This window comes from Thyridium curvatum, assembly GCF_004353045.1.
Source record: "Thyridium curvatum strain D216 chromosome Unknown NODE_77_length_194619_cov_74.347017, whole genome shotgun sequence".
Classification (NCBI taxonomy): domain Eukaryota; kingdom Fungi; phylum Ascomycota; class Sordariomycetes; order Thyridiales; family Thyridiaceae; genus Thyridium; species Thyridium curvatum.
The window spans coordinates 148,332-173,851 of record NW_022156832.1 but is presented as its reverse complement, the minus strand read 5'-3'; the positions used below and the strand labels follow the sequence as shown (position 1 = coordinate 173,851).

The window sequence follows — 25,520 nt, the reverse complement described above, 5'->3', positions numbered from 1 at the left end:
TAGGCACTTGATACAAAGACTTGAAGAGTCTTCTAGAATCTCAGCTGCGCATGCAACCCTCCATCGACGGACAAATTAACGCCAGTAATGCCTTTCGACAAGTCGCTGGCCAGGAAGACAGCAGCATTGGCAATCTCGTCTGGCTCTCCAAGCCTCTTGAGTGGGTGGCATTGCGCAAAGTGGCTTTCAGTCTCTCCACCGTCTGTCATGCTCGAGATCATCGCTGTCCGTGTATCTAGCCAATGAGGTCAAGTGTTAGTCCAGCTCTGTCGGTTCGCGGAATACTAGTCGTGGTATAGCTTACAGCCGGGAAGAATCGAGTTGCAGTGGATATGATGAGGACCAAAATCCATAGCAGCAGCTCTCGTCAGTGCTACTACTGCACCCTTGGTAGCAGAGTACGCCGGTGCTCCTGCGAGTCCAAGGAGGCCGAGGACAGAGCCGACATTGATGATGGTTCCAGCCTTGGCGTAGCCTTCGATCCGGGGCTGGCGAAGCATCTGTGCGCCGGCATACTTGCAGCCCAGGAATGTTCCTCGCAAGTTGACGCGGCAGACTGCGTCAAACTCATCCACGGCGGTCTCCCAGATCGGTCGGGGCTGAGCTGCTTCGAACGCGATGCCTGCATTATTCATCATGCTGGAAAAGATTGCGCGTCAGTCCAAGAAGCCCCCCAATATGCAGTTGCCTTGGGAGACTTACACATCAAGCCTTCCGAACTCCTTCACTGCCTGTGATATCAAGCTCTGGACACTTTGTTCATCCGCAACATCGGTCTGCACAAAGATGGCCTTTCCTCCCTGCTCTCGGATGAGTTTGTGGGTGGCCTGCTCGTCCCGCTGAGAAGGTTTGAGGTCTGCGCAAACGACAGACGCACCTTGATTCATGAACGCAAGGGCGGTCGCTCGTCCGAGTCCGTTTGAGGCCCCGGTGATAATGGAGACTCTGCCTTGAAGCAGGCCAGCTGCTCTGACGGCGATGCTGGCGGAGGGGGTGGCCATTTGGTTGGTAGGGCTGTTTACTAGCTCGGCATGTCCTCGCCAGGTCAACAGAGGGCAAACAGAATCTCGTCCATCTGATTGATATTATGCTAAGCAGAGTTTGAACGCATACAGGTAGGTAGTCCGCAACGACCAACTCAACGCTTCTGGGGACATCCTGGTCCCCGCCCCGCAGGTTGCGACTAATAACGGATCTACATCCGCCACTGGTGGACTTCAAGTTGCGCTTGCGGAACTACATCCGCAAGCGTCCCCACGGACCACCGGCGATCATCACTACCAAGTAAGCTTCTCCCAACCGATCACAGCGTTTCCCAGGACAGAATGGGCTTGATCACCTGAGAGCACACATTGTCAGCACAAGGACACTCACGGAGGGGAACTTGTGATAGGTTGATCATATCGGTTCACAGGGTTATGCGTCTGCTCGGCTGGACACTTACAGCTCCGGACTTGAGATCCGCAATTGCTTCATCCAGATTCTGGGCAGGATAGACTTTGCCGATCTTGTCAACAGGGAACTTTCCTTCCTGGAATAGTTTCACTAGCTTGGGGATCAACTGAGCAGATAGGTTAGTACGCTTCCCTCATACATCATCTCGCGGTGTGCGGCGTATCATACCTCCCGCGGGTTCGCGCTGCCCTCAATCACCCCAATAAGCCTCTTGCAAGATAGTAGCCAATCCAAGGCATTGACCTGGAGGGTGGCAGCCGGGTTGGGTACGCCCACCAGAGCTAATGTGCCTTCATGTGCAAGAGCATTAAATGATTGTTGTAGAAGAGCCGCGACTCCCGTGGTGTCGATGATCTGGTCAACGCCGTCATGGAATATCGACCGGATGCCCGAACTGAGCTCTGTGACCCCCTTAGAGTTCAGTGTATGCGTAGCTCCCAGTGCCGAAGCCAGTCTGAGCTTCGCATCGACAATGTCGACGGCAATGATCTCTTGGACGCCGACGGCTTTGGCTGCCAGCATCGCCGCCAGGCCGACGGCGCCCATACCTAGCACGGCGAGCCTCGTGTGACTCTGCGGACGCAAAACGTTGATGACGGTGCCGGCTCCGGTAAGATAGCCGCATGAGAGCGGAGCGAGGAACTGCAAGTCCTCGGGTCGGGCATCGATCTTGATCACGGAGTGCTCCGCCACGACAGCATGCTTGCCAAGCGACGACTGGCCGAAGAACTGGCCATGCACTGGTGTGCCGTCTGGGAGAGAGATAGGCGACTTCGCGCCTGGCCCCCTGCGCGCCGTATTGATGAAGTTTGTAGCCGTCATGTGGGGGCAACTTCCCAAACGTCCATCCTTGCAGGCCCTGCAATCACGGCAGGTGTGAAACGAGAGCAGTACGGTGTCCCCTGGTCGTAAGGATGTATTCGCTACGTCGGCGCCGACCTGTTTGACCATTCCGACACCTTCGTGTCCCAGGACGCACGGGTACCCGCCGATGGGCATGCCGCCCTGCTGGACCACAATGTCGGTGTGACAGATGCCCGTGTACAAGATCTCGACAAGGACTTCGCTCGGCTGCATCTCGTCTAGAAACACATCTTGCAATATGAAAGGCGCACCTGTCTCGGCCACGACGTATGCCTTGGTGCGCAGGCTCTCCGATTTAGCCATGACTAATCAGCTGATCAAGGAAGGACCACTATCATCGAAAAGGCATTGTCAAATAATTCCAGCCAGCTTTATTCACATGGGAATAGCTCATATCCCAGCTTCTATGCATGGGTGCGGGAATATCCCGCCCTTGCATCTGCGGGTGGTTGAGCCGTTCGGATCCCTAATGGCGGTAGCGGGGCCGCTCCTGGCACACTTGCTATAAGCGGTTCACATCTGCGCGGTGCTATCCTAGATCATGGGACAGAGCGGGCTTAAAGCAGGTAAAGGTGTTCATTGATACTCGTATCATATTACTACCGGGACAGCTACATCTATCATATCTACTTGAGCTTAGGGAACAGAGCCAGCGCATTCTCCCTGTTGATCTTCCTCAGCATGTCAGGGTCCTGAAACTTGTACTCGTCAAGCCTTGTAGTGTGAAACTCAATGATACCATCGTGGGCGTACGGTGCATCGCTACCGTAGAGAATGTGCCCCGGCTTAGCGAACGTCTCGAGAATCTTGAGGACGTTCTCGGTGCCCGCGACAGCAGTGTCGTAGTAGAAGTTGCGAGCGTCGTCCCAGAAGGCGTCGAGCTCCTCCTTGCCCTTGGGCAGGATACTGGCAGGGCGGCCGATGAGGAAAGGCAGGGTGCCGCCGGCGTGGGACAGGATGATCTTGCAGTTCGGGTTGTTGCGCACCGTCTTGTTGTGCAGCATGTCGAGGGCCGTGGTGGTCGTCTCAAAGGGGTACCGGATCACTGGCTGCGGGAGGTTGCTGACCTGGCTGGTGTCGACCGGGTGGGTAGGGTGCACCAGGATGACGGCCGAGCGGCGGTTGAGCTCGGCCCAGATGTCCTTAAAATCTGGGTGGCCCAAGTAGTGGTTGTCCTTGCCGTACCTGGTGAAGAGGGTGACGCCGTCCGCCTTGAGCACGTCATAGGCGTAGGCGATCTCCTTGAGCGCCAGCTCCTTGTCCAGCAGGTTTGGCAGTGCGGCCAAGAAGCCGTACTTCTTCGGGTTCTCGTCCCTCAGCTTGACGGCATACTCGTTTGTCTTGCGAGCCAGGTCTGCAGCGGCCTGCGGGTCCTTGAGGATGCAGGCACCAGGAGCCGTCAGGGACAGGACCGTCGTGGCAATGCCAAATTTCTTGTGGACGGCATCGTCGGTCTCAGGGCTCCATTTCGGGACCTCCCAGCCCGAAGGGTCTCCGCCTGAAGTAAGAACGGCTACAAACTGTTAGCTTTGCCTGTCAATGTAGCAGTCAAGTTCGGACCAACCCTCGCGGTAGAAGTCGGGCACAAAGTGGTGGTGCACGTCAATTCTATCAGGAGCCATTCTTGCGGTGTGGGAATATGTTGCAGATATGTGTGGTTAGTGAGAAATTGGCGAGAATAATGATTTGAGGAGCTGAACCAGACTTCAATTCATCCCATGATGCTCCTATTTTGTAGTCAACGAATTCCGACAATTTGCGCCATCACCAAACTTGTTCCGCATACGGAAGCCATTCCACCACACTGGATCATGCCTCGTCTCCATGGCTTCCCCCGCTAGTGTCATTCTCCATCTGGGGAAGCTGTCCGGATCCTGGGGGTGCCGTTGTGGAGCCTTGCCATGGGCCCCGGAAAGCTCTCCAAGCAGTTGCGGATGTTCATCCGCACTCGGGCAAGGGTGCACAAAGCCCTGCCAGAACGTGCAGAAAACCTGATGAGATGGCACTCACCTATGGTAGGTCATTACGGATCAAGGCCCGTGACATTGTGGAACAATTGTGATGAGACTGGCATCCATGTGTCCGGGGCAACAGGGACAATCTCAAAGAAAAGCCTCCCAACTCTCAATTCACTTTATGTATCTTGAAGATGAAGTGAATCATTATTACAAAATCATTCCTAAATCTTCATATCAGCAACTGTTTCCTTATCACAATGACAGAGAAGGTCCAGGCACAAGTCGCCGATCTGTACGATGTTGTCATCGTGGGTGCCGGCATCTCGGGCATCAACACCGCCCACCACATCCGGACCCAGCTACCAAATCTAAACTACGCAATCTTTGAGGCCCGGGACAAGATTGGCGGTACTTGGGATCTCTTTAGATATCCCGGGATCCGTTCTGATACCGACTTGCAAACCTTTGGGTTTGAATGGAAGCTCTGGGTCGAGAAACGAGCCATCGCTGATGGAGCGTCTATCGCTCGCTACCTTCACGAAGCCGCCGAGGAGGATTGCATCCTCCCTCATATCAAGTTTGGACATCGTGTCGACTCTGCCAACTGGTCCTCCGAAGACCAAGCGTGGAATATGGTTGTGAGAACCAGCCAAAATAGCCAAACAACAGTCCGTGCCCGTTTCCTGGTACTGGGTAGCGGGTACTACGACTACAAGGAGCCCCTGAAGCCCCAGATCCCAGGGCTTTACGAGAACTTCAAAGGCCAGATTGTCCACCCACAATTTTGGCCCGAGGACCTAGAATACACTGGGAAGAAAGTCGTCATCATCGGCAGTGGAGCCACTGCGATCACACTCCTCCCCAATGTCGCCAAGAAGGCTGGGCATGTCACGATGCTACAGAGGAGTCCGACGTACATCCTGTCCACAGACAACACTGTTGGAAACTCGTGGACCTACAGGGTGCTACCAAAGTCATGGGCCCTACGACTTAGCCGATGGTCCTTTATGTGGATGACTGCCATGATATTCTACTTGTGCCGAGCCTTCCCTGGGAAGGCGAGGTCGAAGCTCGAGGGCATGGTGGCGGAACAGCTTCCTAAGAGTATCCCGCTTGATCCCCACTTCCGGCCGCGCTACCAACCCTGGGATCAACGCCTGTGCTTTACACCAAATGGCGACTTTTTCGAGAGCATGCGTGAGGGCAAGGCGGCAGTCGAGACTGGACACGTCGAGACGGTCACAGAACATGCTATAATACTGCAGTCTGGACAGAAGCTTGAGGCTGATATCGTCGTTACTGCCACCGGCCTCAAACTTGCTCTTGGCGGCCACATCAAAGTGAGTGTGGATGGCGAGCAGATCGACTTGGCCAACCGCTATGCTTGGCGCACCGCCATGTTGCAAGACGTTCCCAACTTGGCTTTTATCCTGGGTTATGTCAACGCATCCTGGACTCTTGGTGCAGAGGCTACCGCCCACATTGTATGCCGGGTGCTCCAACACATGGAGAAGAAGGGTTTGAGCAGCGCCACGCCGAAGCTGCGCAACCCTTCTTCCATTCGGCCCGTCCCGATATGGAACCTGGAGTCGACATATGTTAAGGAGGCTGCAAGCGACTTGCCAAAATGCGGCGACTCTGGCCCGTGGAAGGGCAGGACAAACTATTTCTGGGACTTGTGCCGAGCCAAGTACGGAAGTATCACGACGGGGTTGGAGTTCACATATGCTCAAGAGTAAAGGGGTTTAAGCCACGGTTGGATGATTAAAGAGGAGATCGGTGTGCACCTAGAGTCAGAGTAGACATGTAACCGCTTCGATAGCAGAATGCAATGTAGAGAGAGTATCACAAAGAAAAGTTTGATGTCAACAACACTCTTTCGTTACCCCATTTAAAATTTTCCCAACATAGCACAATCAGTCATTCACTATCATACAGGCTTAGAACGGACAGTTGTTCATTGCTATTACGTTGTATAATATATGCCCCTCAAGGCCGCGCCGCACCGCGACCAATCTCCACGCGGGCCGTGCTGACAGTACACCGAGTCCTCTTCGCCACCATGGCCTTGAACAAGTTCTCCCCCTCCGGAACCCAGTTGGTCACGAGGAAGAGGGTCTTGCCGTCCTCGCCGCCGAGCGAACACGCCGTCGCATGCCCCTCAGTCCTGATCCGGTGCGTCACATTGCCCTGGGGGTCGAGTCGCACCCACTGCTCGAGACCCAGCATGCTCAGCCATAACCCTCCTTCGGCATCCATGCACCCGCCGTCGATACCAATCATGCTGACGCGCGGGTCGTCGTCCGTCTTGCCCGTCAACGCGGACGGCGCCCAGGCCTGCTGCCGGTTGCTCAGCGCGCCCGTGGCCGGGTCGATGTCGTACCGCAGGAGGCCGCAGCCAAACGTCTCGCCGACGTACAGCGCGCGGCCGTCGGGCGAGATCATGCACGCGTTGGGGAAGATGATGCTGTCCGCCGCGATGGAGACCTTGCCGTCCGTGCCCACGAGCAGCATGCGGCCCGGCTTGGGCGGCTCGCCGTGCAGGACGCGCGCGCCCGTGTCGTCCATGTAGACGCGGCCCGCGGCGTCGATGGCCATGTCGCCGCAGTAGCCCGTCATGACGGCCGACATGTCCGAGTAGAGGGCGTGCTCGCCGTCCTTGTAGCGGTAGAGCTTGGCGTCAAACATGGACGAGTAGATGAGCGCGCCGTCGTCAGTGAAGCACATCCCGTTGGGCTGGTTCTCGACCTCGACGAGGACAGACTTTTGGCCCGTGGCGGCGTCGATGGTGTAGATCGTCCTGCCGGTCATGTCGCTGATGTAGAGCTGGCCATCGTGGTACCGAGGTGACTCGCCAAAGTACATTCCATCAGCCAGGGGTTTGTGAGCCAGCTCCTTGGGGTGAGGTGTTCCGTTGGAGGCCATATTGATAAGGAATTGAAAAGGAGATTCTGGGTGCCTCCAGATCTCTAGATAATACTTGTTGCGAACAGAGAGGGTAGGAGATGATGGCAAGGGAGAATCGAACCTAGATGCTCTGAACAGACCTCATCAAGCCCCGTCTTTGTTATAGAGATCTCATGAGCATAAGGTCATTCAAACTGCTTCTCCACAATCCTTCCCCGCGCGATCGAGCTCGTCACTGTCTTGATCCGGGGCCCCGGTCCCGGTATGGCGGGCATAGTCCCGTCGGTATTGTTTGAAGGTTTTCAAATTTGCACCTCCACGGACTCGGATCCACTGATCGATCTGTTCCCCGCGGTTTAGTTCATATGCCCACCCTCCATCAAGATTGAACGCTAGAGGCCGCTCATCGGATAGACTTCCGCTAGTGTGTTGTCCGCGCGGTGCGAGTTCCTCACATGCTACACGGATGAATATGATATTGCTTGGAGACATTGGTAGGCATCTTTCAGAAATTGCAGATAAGTCCCAAGGTCGGAGTTGCAAGCCATTCATTTGACTACCTACGGTAAACTATCAAGCTTCTGAAGTCGTGCTTCCTCCCCCGGCCCCAGTTCAAACGGCTGATCACTCAGAGCCATAAACTCAGCTCCTAGGTCTAGACCCAATATATGCTTGCCAAGCAATGCCGATAGGTCCAGCTCGAATGTCCTAGACTTGCTAGCTAGATTTTGCAATGTGAATGAGTGGTTCCGAGGCTCGAATTGGTACCTCAACTGATATGCCGCCTGCTTGAGCGTCACCGAGCCGCCACCTACCAGCATCGGCTTCAGGCGCACGTCTGCTGTGAGTGAAGGCTGCACACCGACAAGGTCATGGAATAGCACCCACGAGTAGACGCAGGGATACTCGTAGTAATGCGCCGCTCCATGCCACGGCTTGCCGTCAATGTAGTACACATAGTCCATATCGTACCGCTCGCCCATGATGTAGTCGTCCGTAGCACCCATGCTGGCCACCTTGTGCAGCTGCTCGAGCAGCATGTCGCCATTGCCTCGCCACGCCCAGTACGCAGCGTCCCAGTGCCAGTAGCGTCCGGCAGCGCAGAGGTCGTAGGGCCCGCCATCGCCAATCTCGCTGCTGTTGTAGTCGGCGATGCGTGCTGACAAGAAGGTCGGAAAACGTTGAAACTCATCCAGCTCTGCCGCAATGAGTGATTCGATGCTGTCAGTCTGCGCCCGTGTCGTCATGTTCAGCATAACCGGGAGAATATTGGCTAGAAGGTGAATATGGTCGTGTGCCCACCCCGTCCGATCGACCCAATCGACAAAACGGCTTTGTGCCGCGTCCCAGTAACCTTGAGGCAAAGGCCTGCTGACTGCCTGTGCAAGACGCTGCTGGAGTTTGACGTAGCGCTGTGCAGCATCATCGCGGCCAAGAACGAGCTCCAACTCGGCAAGCAGACCAAATGCGCGTGCTGCAAGAGCGGCAGACATAGTCTCTCGTCCATCCTTGATGACCTGGTCTTCATAGTACACGTCACTCCAGAGCCGCCCAAGAGGATCGATGTGCTGCTCCACGCTCCAGGCGCCCATCTCAATGTCGTCCAAGTGAAGCCGCAGCCACTCCAGGTCTTTGGTCCGAGCAACATAAAGCCATACCGACTCAATCATCTCGACATTCCCGGAGACAAGAAACATGACGGCATTGGTCTCGCCGTCCTCACTATTCCGTCGTACGTTATACTCTCGCTCCCCGGAAGGCTGCACCGCACAGGGTGCGCGCCACAGGCCGCAGTAGTCTTCCCGCATCAGTCTCAGTTCGAGCTCGATCATCCTTCGCACAACGGCTAGATCGAGGTCTCCGCCCCATGCAACACGGCCCTTGATTTGGAACTCGTGGTCGACGTCGGGATAGGTGCCAACATATCTGTCTGCCAGAGTGCTGATGATATATCCTTCCGCGTCCGGGTAGTCCTTGGCACGTGTCCGTTCGATAACAGAGGGCAGCATGGTACCCCAGTAGAAGCCTGCCAGGGCATCCGCCAGGCCCTCGGCGCCAGGGAAGTCGAGATCAAACTCATCGCCGTGGATATCAGCGTGGGGACGAGCCCGGTACGCAGTGATATTTGCACTTGAAGCTTGCACTGTAACCCGGCATGACGGATTGTGCTTTCCAGTGCAAGAAGACGTCACGTCGCCATCTGCAATGACCATGTAAGCTGACTGCGGCGAGAATGGGGAAGCCGGCAGCCACCAGGCCCGGCCACTGCCGTGGACTGGGCCGGATGTGAGATCGCTAGGCAGGACATGTTGGCCGTCGGTTCCGTCAAGCACAAAAGTGGTGCCATTGGGAAAGCTGAGTGTGAAATATGGTGACCCGGCCGGAGCACTGACTTGCCAAGTGTTCCTTTCGATATGCCGTATCGAACCTCCGGGAGGAGTCGGCGGCAGGCTCGGGGAGCCGGAAATGAGAAGGGTGGCACGTAACAGAGCGTATGTATGGTATAATGCTTGCTTGGGACTTGGGAGAAGGCGGTCAGCCGCTGGAAGCGACAGCCATGTGTTAATACGGTGGACGACCGTCGTGAAGTCGACTTGGAACATGGAGCAGAAGGTGCACCATTTGATGGTCAACAACTCTTGATAGGCATACTTGGCAGGGATTCAAGAAAGTTGATTCAGCTCAAAGCCTAGCCAATCACAGAGTGTGAACAATCAGAGCAGTTGAACACGCATCCATCAGCTGCAGCTTTGATGCCAGAGGCAGCGATATCTCAGTGGAGGTGAAACGAAGATGGGGATCTCGGGATTGGACCCAGGATCACGGATTGCGGGGTCGATGACATAATCTCTCCTCGACGCGTCTCGGGAACACTTACTCTTTTCGTATCCTTCTTCAGCTCCTACACAAGTTAATGGTCCGGAATGTCGATTCGAGCACTCCGTCGCGCCAAACAATGTCTTGCCAGCAAACACTTGCGCATGGAGACCCGCATTGCCAGATTGAGTGACATCATTCTGCCCTGTGATGTCTGGGGGTCGCAGGCTCTGGGCAAAGCCGGAAGGCATGTTAAAGTTTAAGTCTACTTCTTATTTCCGGTTCTGGTTGAAGATCAGCAATGGTCAGCTTATGCCAAGCCGCCAACACCCTGCGCCTTGCATTTTATGTCATAAAAGACTCTGGTGCTTGCAGATAGGGCTGGGGCTGCGTTTGTTGTCTCCAGAGCGAGGCTCAAAGCATGCTGCCTCTATGACTAAGGCACCGACCGGGAGGGATCTTTTGAGTCTCGGAACAAGACAGATTCTCAATCCTTATTTTCTTTTCGACATTCATTTCTTCCCCAAAGCAATCTAGGTGCTTCTCTCGTCTTTCGCGGCTATCACATACATACATACTACCCACAGAATTTCGACGCGAGACTCAGCGGCAGTCAACCTGTTCCAGTATTACCTGGAATGGTGTGGCCAACATTAGAACTGACCCAAGACTGTGACCCCAAAGATGAGCAATTCGACGGTCACCGTGTCATGGCAAGCCCCGTCCTTCACGTCCTTCAACTTCACGACCGACGTCTGCAAGGAGGCCAGTATCTGGGCTGGGATCACGCTACAGCAGATGAACCGGCTCAAGCTGCTGCAAGACATCCCCGTATTCGTCACGCTGAACTACCTGCGCAAACTGCTTCCGTATGACTGGCCAGCCCCTACTAATTCCGAACTTGGAGCTTGGTACCTCAGCTGGGCAAATTTCACCGATGGGCAGCCGTTCGTCATGCCCGACGTGGACAAAGTCATGGTCGCCATGTTGAAATATCCCCTCAACAACTGCCAGGATACTCTATGCAAGAATTTAGAGTGGCAGGGTGATTCGGACGTCTCTGGTGCTGGTGTACGTGAGCCCCAGCCCGTGCAACTAGATCTCTATAGATGCTAATAAGATATGGCTAGATGATGATTAGCTATTACCTCGGTATGTACCAATCTTCCCTGTCGTCCTGCAACCGTGTCCAGCAAGACTAACAACCTCCAAGCCGCCGCAATGTCGACAATGTATTTCCTGATCATCTTCGTCGGCAAGTTGCCTCCTGTAGAGAGAAAGACATCGCGGAACTCGGGCCTGTTCCTGTTCTTCCATTCCTTCACCGACTCAATCAACACCTTCCTCGACACCGCCCTCATCTTCGCCGCGGCCATGCTCGGTGCTGCCGTCGTCCGTTACACATCTGTCATCCGCCACCCAGAGCGTGACACCTCAGTCTACAGTCTCGTGGGCTCCGTCTACATGTCTGCGTTCTCTATATACCCTGCCATTGTGCTACAGACCGTCGCCGACGGCCTCCGCAAGCTGTTCCTGCGCCAGTTCCTGTGGCTCGTCGTGATTGTGCTGGCCATCGTCGTCGAGGTCCAGTACCGCACCGCCGACCCGTGGCAGTACGACACCAATACGGTGCAAGGGGCGCAGGCAGCCTTTGTGCACATGCGCGAGGCCGCGTGGAATATGGCGTGCGACTCAGACGAGAGGAAGCTCCGTCTGATCAACATGTTGACGGCTGCACACGTCTTTCTGGGCCTGAATCTCGCCTGGTGGCTGTATTACTTCCTCGCCTCCTTCGTCCCTCGAGGAGTTGTCGCGAGAAGGGATAACTGGAAGGCCTGGAGGATATTTACCCGGATCCGTCCGTTCTTACGCCTATTTGCAGGAGTTGTTTCCCTGGCCGTAATGTGGACCATGCTGGGCATCTTTTCCAATTACCGAAGCGAGATGGCAGCCCGATCTGGCTCAGACAACAAGGATGGGTCGTGGACATTTGGCCAGGTGCTGGCCTTGGCCACCTGGATGCCGGTTGTCATCGATATCGCGGCGATTTATATACGTAAGTGTCGATAGCATAACTTTGATACTCGGCTGCTAACTCATCTGTGTATTAGACGGCCCTGAGATCGGTCTCAGTATGAAGCTGAGCAGGACATGGAAGGTTGTGCGGTCAAGCGCGAAGGTAGTGCTGGACAAGAAGAACGGCTCTTCTCCGTACTCGAAGCTGTCGCTCTCACCGGCGGATACGCATGCTTTTATGGCTCGATCCTACGAGGAGCGCGGCTCTGACGAGTATGATCATCAAGATAGTGAAGGGGGTAGACACACATCTGGAACAGAGCCAAGACATGAGGCAAGGCATGGGCCACGGTATGAACCAGCTCAGAACTCAAGACACGAAGAAGCCAGTGAGTCAAGGGAGAAAAGAGAAAACTCTAACTGAGAAATGAATGTCGGATGCATTAGAATGTCACATGGATGGATACCCACGAGGCATAACAACATATCAACATACGATACTCTCACATTATGTCACATACATTCCTGGCGTCACCAGCTAGGCATCGTACATTGATTTATGAGGGAGGAACTCGTGAAAATGATGTGGACTATGGCAATTTCACCCTTTTACTCTCTTTAAAGGATCTTTGCTTGACCGCGATAAAAATTCTCAACATATCAAAAACGATTGAGCGTTATGTAGACATGATCTTAAGTGAGGAGATCCGGGGTCAGACGGATGAAGATTAAAAGTATGCCCGTACGTCTGTGTCTAAAGTTGATATGGATGAATGTTTTGCCAACTCAAAGCTCAATGGGAGTTCGCTCCACAACGAGTTATTCTCAACCTAACACTGCTAAAGGGCGAGAGCTAACCCCAGATAGGCAGCCAAGACACAAGTCGTGCATTAGCGTAGTTTTCACTTACACGTCCAACTCCGTACATGGCTGTCGCTTTCTCTCAACTACGAACATCAGCATTGAGGCTGTAAGTAAACGGTGTTTTCGGTTCATATCTTCAGATGCTCTGATTACAAATGTAGTCCTATTTGCAAAATGGTGACGAGTTTCTCCGAAAGAAAACCAGTGGAGATATAAAAGCCCTGGCAACTTAGACTCCAGCCTTCGATCGTTAGCATATGGGCGATATCTACTTGTACATGACAATGGCACAGGCAGCGTCCCTATCATCACCACCTGAGCGAGCGGACAGCAGCACAACGTCGACCATGTCATCGAGAAACTGCGGCCTACGGTCTTCAGCTCGAGTTGATGATGCCTTAGTAATCGACAACCTTTCACCGAACCTCCATGCAGTTACCGAACTTGCAAACACAGTCGACGAATCCATCCAAGCACGAATCGAGCGCCTCGGCCGCGAACGCCCCCCATTATTCACGAACTGCTGGAGCGAGATAGTCTTCGTCTTCAGCATCTCCATGTCCCAGTTCCTGACGGAATACTTTGTCTCGGGCTTCACCGTCATCCTCCCCACGCTGATCCGAGAGCTCGATATCCCGCAAGCAGCCAGCGTGTGGCCGGCGACCGCCTTCTCCCTCGTCATCGCCAGCACCCTGCTCGTTTTTGGACGCCTGGGCGATATGGTAGGCGGGTATCCTGTCTTTATGTGGGGCCTTGCCTGGCTTCTTGTCTGGAGCATCATCACCGGGTTCAGCGTCAACCCGCTGATGCTCGACTTCTGCCGCGCTCTGCAAGGGCTGGGAGTCGCGGCATCCTTGCCTACCGGGGTTATGCTCATGGGGTCGCTGTATCGTCCTGGGCCGCGAAAGAACCTCGTCTTTGCAGTATACGGCACCTCTGCGGTATTCGGTTTCTTTGGTGGCATTCTCATGGCAGGTGTCGTGGGCCAGTTCATGCGCTGGGGGTTCTACTTCTGGATTGGTGCTCTCCTGACGGCCTTGACTCTTGCAACCTCGGTCTTGTCCATCCCCCGCCCTCATGTGAAAGAACTATCCCCAAGCAAGGTCAAGATGGACTACCCTGGCGCCGTCACGATTGTCTCTGGCCTCATCCTCGTCGTCTTTTCCATCTTGCAATCAGCACACGCCCCCGCAGGCTGGAGAACACCGTATATCCCAGTCTGTCTCATACTTGGTGTCTCGTCACTCCTTGCTGCAGCCTACATCGAAACGCGCGTGTCGGCTCAACCGCTCCTGCCGGCCTCGATATTCACGACTCCTTGCATGAGCTCTCTTCTTTTCGCCCTCTTCCTTCTCTACGGCACTTGGGGCATCTTTTCCGTATACAGCACGCTTTACTTCCAGAACGTGATGTCTGCCAGCCCGCTGCAGGTGGTGGCGTGGTACGTGCCTCTCGGCCTTGCCGGCCTCATTCTCAGCGTCATCGAAGGCTTCGTCCTGCATCTGGTTCCAGGGCGCCTACTGCTGATCATTTCCGGTCTTGGTGCAGTAGGGTCGCAGCTGCTCATAGCTCTAATTCCGCCTGGTGGAGGCTATTGGCCATGGGTCTTTCCCGCAGTCATCCTCAGCACCGTCGGAATTGACTTATCTACAATTTTGATGACGGTCTTTGTGACCACGACGTTTCCAACAGCGCAGCAGGGGCTGACTGGAAGTGTGATCAACTCTGTATTGCAGCTCGGTGTGGCCTTTGTCCTTGCGCTGACAGACGTTATCCAGTCAGCAACGGTTGATGAGGCAGGGCTGGCAAGGAGCTATAAAAACACGTTCTGGTTTGGAGTCGGCGCTGCTGTCGCAAGTTTGCTTATCCTGGCCATCTGGGGAAAGGTGCCCAAGGCCAGCAGTGATCTGACCGCGGATGAAAAGGCAGAACTGCTGGAAGAGGCGATGGCTGAGCAGCGAAGGCAACTAACTGGGTGAGAGAGAGACGCATCGACTTATCCATAGATTCATAGATAGACCTCTGTTTACCAATACTGGTTGTACCAGGCGGCACTTGCCTGGCGATTGTCCCATTCCCATTGGTACTTTCATGGTCGGATGTTGTCCAGGTGATTGACCAGGCCTGCGTAGTCACAATGAGGAGGCGGCAGATCGCCACCGCTGCAACAAGCAATGATCATGTTCGCCCTCCAGCTATGCTATCAACCAATCGCTGCCCATATCTTTTATTGCTTCAATCCAGTTCCTTTCGCGCCCCTCTTCATTCTTTCTCCCATCCCATATTGTTCTCAATACTCCAAGAGCGTCTCTGGTAAGGCCCCAAGGCTCCACTGCCCAAAGCTCTTGGAATCTCCTCGTTACCCAAACACGATTGGCAAGATCGGCTGTTTCCAAGCCCGCAATAAATGCTGGCCACGCTGTTGCTGTGAACAATGCATCACCACGCTGCATGTATGAGAGATGGGCGATGATCTCGGCTGCGAGAGTTTCCAGATCATCGGGTAATATCGTGCTGGGCCATAGCGCTAGGATAATGCGTGAGAGATAGACACATACGGCTGCTTTATGTGCGGACGCGATTTCAGTCCGATGGAATACATCTTCAGCCGGTGAACGTGGCTGTAAATCCACAGCCCATTCAACTGGATCAAAGGACCTCGCGGCATATAAGATATGAAGCGCGTCGTGCTTTTTTGAATCGATCAAGGTGTCCGGAGATGCGGGAAATTCTTTCTCCTCGAAAAGGTGAGCCCCTGCCTGCATCAAGGGAAGGAGAGCTGCCGGAAATGATGAGCAGTGGTTGCCCTCCACATCTTGTAGTAGCGTGAGGGTAGTCATTGATAGCCCATCACTGTGCCTCAGACAAGAACTTGCGAACGATGACCCGAGAAAGTCATACCTAGGGCATGTCAAGTAAGGAACCATAAGTTACTGGAAAGGATGGCTTACACTAAGCAATTAGACACCAACCAGGTGCGTAGTGGGCTCCATGTAGTATCCATCACCGGAGCGGATAGGGCCATCTTGTCAATGATTGTTCTTGCACCATCGACGTGAGATCTCCAATTATCTCGCCCAGAGTCGATGAGCTCGAACCCAAGGAGGAGAAACACCACCGCAAGGAGCACATCAATATCCACCGAAGGCAGGTTTTCGAGAGCAGGCCTCAGCAGATGAAGTGCTTGTTGCTTGGCTCTGAGCGCGTCATGATAATACTCTAGAGGAGCTGTCCCGCACGAAGCGGTCGATGAAGAGCCTGGCGAGCTTGTGGTGCCTCGAGTCGAGGCTGCCTCTGTGACCATACTCGAGGACCTTGATGACCGTTGAGTTACGTTTGACATGTGCAAAGCGGAATTGGCGACGATTGTCTGCAACAAGATGGGGTGGTTGAGTGCCATCGGAATAAGCTCGCGGAATAAGTTATGTTTGGGGGTGTCATAGACAACGAGGTCTCTGCACACATCACTCCCGACTTTGACCGAAAATTATCAGCACAAGAGCTGTCGAACAGATCCAGGTTAACTCACAGTAGCTCATATATCTCCTTGACCGATAGCCTACATCATGCGCAAGCGGGTCTATCAAAGGATATCGAAGGTGCGTTTGGTTCAGCCGGGGTGCCACCTCTGCTGACACTTTGGAAAGACATGGCGTTTGTGAGTTAGCGCTGGCATTTCCGCTCTGGACTTTGGTCATTGCATCGGACGCGACGCCGGCCAGTCTCCCACGACTCGCCATACCGGTCTCCCACCGCAACAGACGGCCGTAGCCTAGACAGCTTTGGCCTCTCCTGGTGCATTTGAGGCATTGCGGGAGGGAGCGGTCGCATTTCAAGCGGCTTCGCCTACAGTTGTGGCATGCCTCCAGATTTGCTGTCATAGCTGGGGCTGTTGATATGCAAATGTCGGAGAGCAGTTCTTGAAGATGATGAAGCAAGTATTTGGTTTGGTTGTCGTTGCCCCAAGATTCAGATTGAGCAAAACCTCTAATAGGCGGCGCTGAGTAATACTAGTCCATAGTGATGTGGGTGACTGACAATCAGCCCTGGAGCGCTTGACGGCCCCTCCGGCGTACTCCACCTGGCGCTGATGACCCCTAAACTGACCCCCCAAACTGCCCCCCCAAACCGCCCTCCAATGCAATCCATAGATGTCGTTCGTCACGTCACACAGGCGGCTCAACTGCAGATTGGCGCAATTGATGAGAGGGACGTACCGAGATAAATTAATGCATAAAAGAGCCCCTCGCCCATCCCATTCTTGGTTCTCACTCTTCATTCACCCAATACGCCTCGAATCCATTCCACCCGGCCACAATGGCGGACAATCCCATCCTGAGCTACCTGCCTCACGGTTGGACCGAAGAAAAGTACAAGAACGCCAGCGATGCAGATTACGAGGCGCTTACCGAAGAGGTCAGTCCTGGGCGGTAACAGATAAAACGACCCATGATCTAACAGATTTGTCAGGAACTGCAAAAGGTCATGGACCGCACTGCGGCCGAGACTCACATAGAGACACTTGAATGGGTGGACAAGAAGAACGAGGAGCGAGCTGCCCGCGGCGCGCGCCCCATTTCCCTTCCGCAAGAGACCGACGCCCCAGAGACAAGCGAGGGCTCGCCAGACCCTACCGCAGAGAACTTGCAGATCCTCGTGCAGCGGGCGGAGGCCGAGCACTGGGATAATTTTGGGTTCTGGGCCTTCCGCGTACACTTTTCCGACCCGGATCTGTGGGAGGGCTTTGAATCTGGCTTCTTCCATCTGCTCAACGAGGGCATTGCCGCAGCGCCGGCTGAATCCGGCATGAGCCGCCTGGACGACAACGTCATGGTGCGCTTCGTGTCGGATGAAGACATCGCCAACCAGGGCCCCGAAGGCGTCTCGTACGCTTACCAGCTCTGCATCGACGAGGAGCAAGGCCCCGAAGACGACGAGGACGCGGACGCAGAGGGCTGGCCGGATGCGCCGGAGCCGGGCATGGTGACGAGCATGTGCCTCATGGTGGACGAGGAGTGCATGCGCTCCGTGGTGGACAGGACGCCCGGCTCGACGCCGTTCGTCAAGGCCGTCGACGCCTCTCTGCATCGGCCCGAGGGCAAGAAGCTGCCGTATTCGGGGTGCTTCAAGGTGGCCGTCAGGAGTCTGATTACCAGGTTCTACGCGGCACTTCTGCTGTACGACCCCGCCGACATCGCGGCCACGGTCCCAGATAGCGGCGTCTGGACAGACATCGGCCCTTTTGACCGTGACAGGGAGTCGAGAAAGCTAGAGAAGTTGAGTGCCGCGAGGGAATGAGCCACTTGACTCCACATCACTGAATTTCCTGATTTTAACAAACAGTTGTTCAGTCGCTCATGTTATGACCTCAGATCACCAGTTTACTAGCCGTGCTATCATGCATTGAGTGCAAGCGAGTTCAATAATATTCTACATGTGAAATAATCATTACATCCGCCTAGGTGATCCAAGCAACAATCACCGCGAGGCTGGTAACAACACTCGACCTGCCCTTGAGATCTGTTGTGCATTTCATTAGCATATGTGCCCGCGAACGGTCCCGAAGTACACTTACTCTGAACAATCTTGTTTCTTTGCAGCGACTTGTAGAGGGCATACGGGCCGCTGCCGCCAGACCACGACGTGATCTCCTTGTCGAGCTTGGCCTTGACAAATGCTTGGAGATTGTTGTCAAACTCCTCAAAGTACACCTGGTACCAGGTTTTGTGCAGTGACGCGAAGCTAGAGCTGCCGGGTCCCGTCACCTTGGAACTGCCGTCGAGCGCCTTCCAAATCGTTTGCTGGACCTCGTAGCCATGCTTCAACGAGGCCTGAGCCTCTGGAGAATTCAGATATGGCAGGAGTGACTGATCCAGGTTGTTGAGGTAGGCCATCCTTGTTGCCGGGCTGGCCTTGTTCCAGCGGTTGTCGCTGATGATGTTTGTATGCAGGGCCCACGCCGACGTCTTGAGAGAGTTGGTCTGCGCATCGCAGATCAGGAGGTTCGTGTAGTCCGCATTGTTCCCCTTGCTCCCGAGCGCGTGGTACAGTGCCTCAAGCGGCGTGTCCCCCTCCAAGCCGGCCGGCCGCGCGATGCCCAGGTCCTTCCACGTCATGTGGACGTACCCGCTGTCGCCAAACACGTCCTCCCAGTCGTAGCCGGCCGCCACGCCCGAGGGCGCCGTCCCGTCGGGCAGCTTGTTGTCGATCATGGACTGCGCGAACATGGCCGGCGTCTGCAGCTCCGTGACGTGCTCGGCGACGTACTTGCGCGCGAGCTGCCGCGCGGCGAAGGCGCCGGCGTTCTTGAGGCAGATGGCCGTCTTCTTGACGCCGCCGTTGGCGTAGAACTGCCGGCCCTTGGCGGCGAGCTGCGCGACGTTGTAGTACGTCGACGCCGTCCAGCGCGTGCGCCGGTTGTTCTTGAGCTTGACGACCGTGGTGCGGGCGCGAGGCGCGAGGGCGGCGGAGACATGGTTGTCGTCTTGGTGGTGGTGGTGCTGGTCCGGGCGGAGGCTGCCGGCGAAGTCCCACGTCAGGCGGATCTCGCTCAGCAGGTGTTGCACCTCGGGGAGATCGGGCTCGAGGATGGGGAAGCAGTCGTGCTCTCCGAGACACACCTGGCTCAGGGTGCGGTTGTTGACGCCAGCCGCACGATCCCAGCGGCGGTCGTACCTCAAGGCGAGCAGTTCATCGACGATGTCGACACTGCGTTTCATGTTGTCCGGAGATGCATCGTTGGGCACAACGAAGACGTCGTCTTCGTACCAATACAGTTCGATGATATCTGCTGGGTTCCCATCGTCGTCGTAATTGTTTGTATTGGTGTCTTGGATGCTGAGCGGGTAGTCTCCGTCGGAGCTTGCGCAGAAGTTGAGGCTGCTGTCGTCATCAGGAAGCTCCTCTAGCGGCGCATCGCAGCAGTAGAATGCAGACCCGCTGCCGCAGAAGCTGAGCTGGGTGGGGTCCTGGGCGATAATCTGTTTTCCGGCTGGGCACCCCGTCGGACAAGTGAATGGGTGGAGGAACGAGTGCTCCTTCGAAGTCCACCCGCAGTTCTGAAACGGCGGTGGCTTGGTGCAGCAGAAGGACTTGTAGCCCGAGATACAATATGATTCACCTCCGGCTCCCAGTGAATCATACGTCTCTTCATAGCGATCCCCCTCGTCGCACCCATAGTGCTCGCCCACACGGCCGTGCTTGCCACAGAAGGGGGCGGCGCCCTCCCACTTGCACTGCCCGATGCCGGCATCTGACTTGGTCTGTGTACAACATAGCACCTTGTGGCCGGTCCAACACTCAGCGCCAGTTGCACTGGAGTCGGAGGAGACTTGCACCTCGCCGGAATGGCATTTCCCGTTGCAGAACGGCGCAGTGCCGCGCCACACACAGGTTGGGACCTCCTGGTCGTTGGGGCAGCAGTAGTTTCGTGTCTTGTCCTCGCAGCCAGTGTAGATGCCCGCGTTTCCGCGATTCTTGCCGTCGCTGCGCTGAGCCGGGACCGAGCCTGCTGGACAGTCCTTCCCGCATTCACCCCAGATACAAGTCGAGAGAGTGTCCTCTTTCTTAGGATTGCCACCGCCGCCGAAGAGACTGCGTTGAACAAGGCCGTTGGTCTGGAGGTAGGCGTCTGCTGCCATGCCCTCGCTGGTGTCTGTGGACACGGCCCAGACCATGGTGCCGCCGAGACATTTGCCGTTGGCATAGTCAATCTTCATCTGGAGGGTTTCCTTGTCATCGTACGAAACCCACTGGTTGGTGTCCCAGACCAGCTGCTTAACGGCTGCTTTCTTGTCCAGAGTCGGCGTCGCACCACCGGCTAGGATGTCTTGAATCTCAGAGTACATGAGAGTCTTTGAACGCGTTAGCTAGTACGCGAAGAGCGTTGAAGTACTCGCGGTGATTTTGACTTACACCTGCGCTGGCCGAGCATTTTCCAGGCTTGCCACCGCCGCTAAACGGGCATCCTGGAGACGTGCAAGAAGGATCCGTGAGGGTGAAGCTACGACCGTAGAAGCCTAGACCCATGACAATCTTGTCGGGGTCGATCTTTACGTTTAGAAAGTCAACATTAGTATGAGCGACTGCTTCTTCGACATATGATTGAACACTAACGCTGTTTCTCCAAAACAAGTCCATGGTAAGATCGATTTCAGTCAGGTTGGTGTGGGCATTGACAACAGGGCCTATGAAGCGGTCCGTCGAGTCCCACGTTCCGTGCAAGTCGTAGGTCATGACGTTGAACCAGTCGACAACCTTCTCCATGGCCACGATGTCAAAGTTCTGCATGTACCTGGAGTAAATGGCAGTAAGTAATTGTTGTACCAAAAAGAAGAAGAAAAGAAGAAAAGACCGGGGAGATCCTTACCAGTAACTTGATGGTAGCGTCAAGGTAAGACCGTAGTTGTGGCCGCTGCCGCCCAGAGCAGACTTGAGGTTCTTCAAAAATGAGACGTAATTCTTGTAGTCGTCCGGCTTGCCGGAGCGCTCCTCGGCCACCGGGTACTCCCAGTCGATATCAACGCCGTCGAATCCATACGTCTCCATGAAGCTCAGAAGGGAAGCAAAGAACGCAGACTGAGCACTGCTAGACCCAGCTAGATCCGAGAAGGTCGTTGCCGTGGGCTGGTCGGCGTCGTTCATGGACCAGCCTCCAATAGAGATCCAGGTTTTGAGACCAGGATTGAAGTCCTTGAGACCAGTGAATCGCGGATACAATTCGGTATCAGCCTGGCTCATTGGCGCGACCTTGAACGATTTTGGATCGACAAAGGCAAAGGCAAAGTTGAGATGGGTGTAGGCACCAACGGGGATTTGCTCCGGCATCATGCCATTGCAGGCCCTACCAATGGACCAGCCCTCATAGTACCCAATGGACCGCTTGTTTGAGCTGCTGCCGCCGCAGGAAGGCTTGGTGACCTTTTTGGTGCCGCAAAAGTCGTCTGTCGTTCCGCAGAATCCAAACTTGCTGCAGCACACGTTGAGAGGGCACTTCTCGTTCTGCGACCACTGCGCACCCCAACCCGGGTCACATGGGCTGTTCACTCATCAGCCTGAAGATTATGACTCCGTAGCAGTTTCACTGAGCTGTTCCTACCTCTTTTGGTCGCAAGTAGAGATGCAGTCCTTGCCGCAGAAGTCAGGGCCCAAACCGCAGACACCGGACTTGCTGCAACATCCAATTCTGCATGGCTTTGAAGCGGAACTTAATCATTCAAATAGTTAGCTGTTTCAGTTGATTTCGAAACATGCGTGTTCGGGAAAAGCTTACCAGGTATAGTCTTCAGCTGATGAAGGGTCCTGTGAGGCAATGCTCAGCACCGCCGTGAAGAACGCCGCGAAGACCAACGCAACCTTCATACTTGCGCAATTTTCAAATGAATAGAGTTTCTAATAGCAAATTGTACAAATGATCAGATCTCGAAGGGACGTTCGTTTATTCAACCAAAAGAGCCAAGATTGAAAAGGAGGGAATGAAGCCCATCAAGTGCATGGATCCGATCTCGGTCCCGCGGACTTTGTTCCGCAGCCGCTTCATCTCCATGCTACAATGCAGCGTATCGCGGATTTTGATCTCAGATGAGCACTGTCGTTTCGAGCTGATAGGTATGTGCACAAGGCTACAGACGGGACGACTGAACAGTTAGGGAGGTCTCGTGTGACACTCTAATCAAGCTTTTTAATTGCAGATAAGCACTAATACCAATAATGCAACGGCAAGGGTAAGCGGTTGCTGACTCACTGTCATTGGAGGGGAAATGATCCCCTATGCAGGTCAGTCCAATATCACCAGATCTGCGACCTCTTTTCCCGATGCTCGAAGTCCTAGACATTCTGGTTGGACGAGACTGACGAGTCTGACATAGCAGTGTGACCCTAATGCAGGAATAGGTCATCTCCACCAGATCGTGTATATGCAAGGTAAGAGCCGTGCCGAGTGGAGGCTGCACAAAGTGTCGTTAAGACGATCAACGTCTCGGTCCGATTGGTTATGATGAAGTCTGACGGTCTAATTGTCTTTGCTCCCTGCTAGAAGCGGTTTCGGATCGGAGATTACTCGTTGGTCCTGGCCAACAGCACATGCAACCTGAGCAACTTGACTTTCATGGTTGCGATCGAGGGTCAGATGCAAAGACTCCCCTCTGTCCTGGAAAGTGTGTGCTTGCGTCCAATTTTTAAACCAAGTGTCTATCAGGCAAGATACAGAGAGAGGAAGAGCGGACAACTTTCCATTCTCACATTTCCACCACAGGTCGCCATGCTCGGCCCGTCATCGACACTCGCTAGCCTTGTGCTGTGCTTGATTTCATTGAGACTTGCACAGGCGGACTTCGTCATCTTTGAACCAGGACTTCTTGTCAATACCAGCACTCCTGTTGCAGCGGGAGAGGTCTCGCAACAGTGTATATCTGCCTTGGAGTCAACCATCACTTGCGATCCGTATCTTCGTACAAGCGTTCTTGGCGACAGCATCTCTTACTTGGCACCATCAATCTTGGATGGCTTCTGCACCTCATCATGCGGCCAGTCCCTATCCAATTATCACCAGTCGGTCCAAAGCGCCTGCGGTGGAGGGCCGCAGCTGTGGCAAGGAACTCCGGCAACGCTATATGGAGACCAGGTCTGGGCACAATACAACATTACTTGCTTCAAGGATTCCAAAGGCCAGTACTGTCAAAGTAGGTCATATCAAAATTTCCCTCTGAAGTAGCATTGAGAAATGTAAAATCTGACCGACGCCCTTTACAGATGCGATTGCCAACCTCACTTCTCCTGATAGCGACCAAGACGCATCTATCCTGACTCTTCCAAAGGCGGCTCTCTGCTCGGAGTGCGTTCTCAAGCTTGGTCAACTCATTCAATCGACTGCCTTCAGCAATTACGGACTCAAGATGGCTCAGGAATGGGCTTCCATCCAGAGTACCTGCGGCGTGACGTACCCCACTAATGTCCAGCCCATTGCTGCCAACCGTACTGACATTCCCGGATATGCACCTTCCGGGTACCCGGTCGCGGAGTGCGTTACCGGAAAGTCGTATACAGTCGTTGGCGGTGATGATTGTGGCAAGATTGCCTCTGCCAACAAGGTCCCGCGTGGTGCGCTGCTGGCTGTCAACAATGTCTTGCCAGACTGTTCTGATCTTCAGAGTGAGTCTCACCCACAAGAGCCAGCATTGCCCTTCCTCCACCTATTGTTACAGAAAGGTACTCATGCTCATCTACTCCTAGTTGGTCAACAATTGTGCTTACCGAACCCGTGTACCCTTTACAACGTTCAGTCTGGGGATACTTGCGGAGCAATCACTAGCTCGCAGAATCTGACTCTCACTCAGCTGCTGTCCTGGAACGCTTTCATTAGTCCAGCGTGTACCAACCTGATTGCTGGAGACAGCCTCTGTGTCTCTCAACCCGGCGTGGTTTATACAGGGACCGCCATTCCTGACGCAACTGCCACCCAAACGGGTGTCTACGCAACAGCGACTGTGGCACCGCCAGGTCCCGTTCCGCACGGTACAACTGCGCAATGCGGCAAGTATGTAATGTTTTGGTCACACTTATTAGTATGGGGTAAGAACTGTGGTTAACATGTTCATTTAGATACTACGGAGTCAAGACCGGTGACTATTGTCAACTTATTGCAATCAACAATACCATCAGCGTTGACCTATTTGAGGCTATCAATCCGTCTATTGACACTGGCTGCACGAATCTTGTCCCTGGGTTTTATTACTGTGTCTTTCCAGTATTGGGTTGGAATGAGACAACCTCGACTACTTCGACCTATGTTACTCCTCCAGCGCCCACACCAAGTGGGACAACAGGAAACTGTTACGAGGTGGGTGGTTTTGCCTTCTATTTCGTGCTTACCAGCCAGTTATTAACTTGACACAGTGGCATATTGTTGTTTCTGGGGATGATTGTTCCAAAATCGAGGCAGAATATGGTGTTTCGATCGACCAGCTACGACAGTGGAACCCTCAGCTCAAGTCGGACTGTTCAAACCTACTACTAGACGATGCCTACTGCGTTCACGGAGATGCTGCTACCGCCACGTCGACTTATGTTACCCCTCCTGCCCCTACGCCGAGCGGGACGACAGGTAACTGCTATCAGGTAGGTGTCTGCTCTTACAAATTTTGAAGGAAGATACATCTGCTTATAAGTAATACAGTGGCATGTCATTGTATCCGGAGACTACTGCGCCAAGATCGAGTCCGACTTCAACATCACTTTCGCGCAGCTCCAGAAATGGAACCCGCAGCTGGACAATGACTGCACCAATTTGCTCCTTGATGAAGCGTATTGCGTCAAGGGTGACGACAGCACTACTAAGAGACGGATTAATTTGCCTGCGCGTATGCCCGCGGTGGCAACCGCTCTCGCCAAGTCGCCCTCTTGTCCAACTTGTATAAAGCATTGAAACTCTCGGTAGCCTTATCATTAGTCGAGTATGTATCGAGTTATGAGTGGTGAGCTCATACGGATTATAGTATGCTCTTGTATTGTCGCGGCGGTGTCGTAGCCGACCGGCACCGTGACTTACCATGCTCTTGTGAACCACGATGAAGATTAGAGGCCATTGAACAGAGGCATTTAGACTGATAGAATAACGCTGCACTGCCGCCCTGGGCGGCTGGG

The 25,520-nt window shown here is 54.3% G+C and overlaps 9 protein-coding genes across 9 annotated transcripts; 4 read left to right on the top strand and 5 right to left on the bottom strand.

Moving 5' to 3' along the window:
* Positions 1–32: 32 nt before the first annotated feature.
* On the bottom strand, positions 33–2,622 carry E0L32_010037 (uncharacterized protein; the record flags this gene model as incomplete). The annotated part of the gene is made up of 6 exons (XM_031132611.1): positions 33–235; positions 305–639; positions 703–1,075; positions 1,200–1,236; positions 1,445–1,561; positions 1,624–2,622. 6 exons carry the CDS (start codon positions 2,620–2,622, stop codon positions 33–35), a joined length of 2,064 nt encoding a protein of 687 aa, XP_030990261.1.
* A 323-nt stretch (positions 2,623–2,945) lies between these two features.
* On the bottom strand, positions 2,946–3,941 carry E0L32_010036 (uncharacterized protein; the record flags this gene model as incomplete). The annotated part of the gene is made up of 2 exons (XM_031132610.1): positions 2,946–3,832; positions 3,884–3,941. 2 exons carry the CDS (start codon positions 3,939–3,941, stop codon positions 2,946–2,948), a joined length of 945 nt encoding a protein of 314 aa, XP_030990260.1.
* A 593-nt stretch (positions 3,942–4,534) lies between these two features.
* Positions 4,535–6,016, top strand: E0L32_010035 (uncharacterized protein; the record flags this gene model as incomplete). The annotated part of the gene is made up of 1 exon (XM_031132609.1): positions 4,535–6,016. One exon carries the CDS (start codon positions 4,535–4,537, stop codon positions 6,014–6,016), a length of 1,482 nt encoding a protein of 493 aa, XP_030990259.1.
* Positions 6,017–6,266: 250 nt separating this feature from the next.
* On the bottom strand, positions 6,267–7,202 carry E0L32_010034 (uncharacterized protein; the record flags this gene model as incomplete). Its single annotated transcript, XM_031132608.1, has 1 exon — positions 6,267–7,202. The coding sequence occupies one exon, from the start codon at positions 7,200–7,202 to the stop codon at positions 6,267–6,269; it is 936 nt and encodes a 311-aa protein (XP_030990258.1).
* A 542-nt stretch (positions 7,203–7,744) lies between these two features.
* E0L32_010033 (uncharacterized protein) lies at positions 7,745–10,252 on the bottom strand (the record flags this gene model as incomplete). The annotated part of the gene is made up of 2 exons (XM_031132606.1): positions 7,745–9,777; positions 10,063–10,252. The coding sequence occupies 2 exons, from the start codon at positions 10,250–10,252 to the stop codon at positions 7,745–7,747; spliced, it is 2,223 nt and encodes a 740-aa protein (XP_030990257.1).
* Positions 10,253–10,685: 433 nt separating this feature from the next.
* On the top strand, positions 10,686–14,860 carry E0L32_010032 (uncharacterized protein; the record flags this gene model as incomplete). Its single annotated transcript, XM_031132605.1, has 6 exons — positions 10,686–11,072; positions 11,132–11,153; positions 11,215–12,057; positions 12,113–12,290; positions 12,978–12,987; positions 13,175–14,860. 6 exons carry the CDS (start codon positions 10,686–10,688, stop codon positions 14,858–14,860), a joined length of 3,126 nt encoding a protein of 1,041 aa, XP_030990256.1.
* A 2,338-nt stretch (positions 14,861–17,198) lies between these two features.
* Positions 17,199–18,179, top strand: E0L32_010031 (uncharacterized protein; the record flags this gene model as incomplete). Its single annotated transcript, XM_031132604.1, has 2 exons — positions 17,199–17,297; positions 17,352–18,179. 2 exons carry the CDS (start codon positions 17,199–17,201, stop codon positions 18,177–18,179), a joined length of 927 nt encoding a protein of 308 aa, XP_030990255.1.
* Positions 18,180–18,339: 160 nt separating this feature from the next.
* E0L32_010030 (uncharacterized protein) lies at positions 18,340–22,241 on the bottom strand (the record flags this gene model as incomplete). The annotated part of the gene is made up of 6 exons (XM_031132603.1): positions 18,340–18,401; positions 18,457–20,734; positions 20,796–21,174; positions 21,250–21,918; positions 21,979–22,050; positions 22,153–22,241. The coding sequence occupies 6 exons, from the start codon at positions 22,239–22,241 to the stop codon at positions 18,340–18,342; spliced, it is 3,549 nt and encodes a 1,182-aa protein (XP_030990254.1).
* An 898-nt stretch (positions 22,242–23,139) lies between these two features.
* Positions 23,140–25,302, top strand: E0L32_010029 (uncharacterized protein; the record flags this gene model as incomplete). The annotated part of the gene is made up of 6 exons (XM_031132602.1): positions 23,140–23,560; positions 23,631–24,029; positions 24,111–24,414; positions 24,480–24,717; positions 24,774–24,995; positions 25,054–25,302. The coding sequence occupies 6 exons, from the start codon at positions 23,140–23,142 to the stop codon at positions 25,300–25,302; spliced, it is 1,833 nt and encodes a 610-aa protein (XP_030990253.1).
* Positions 25,303–25,520: the final 218 nt, after the last annotated feature.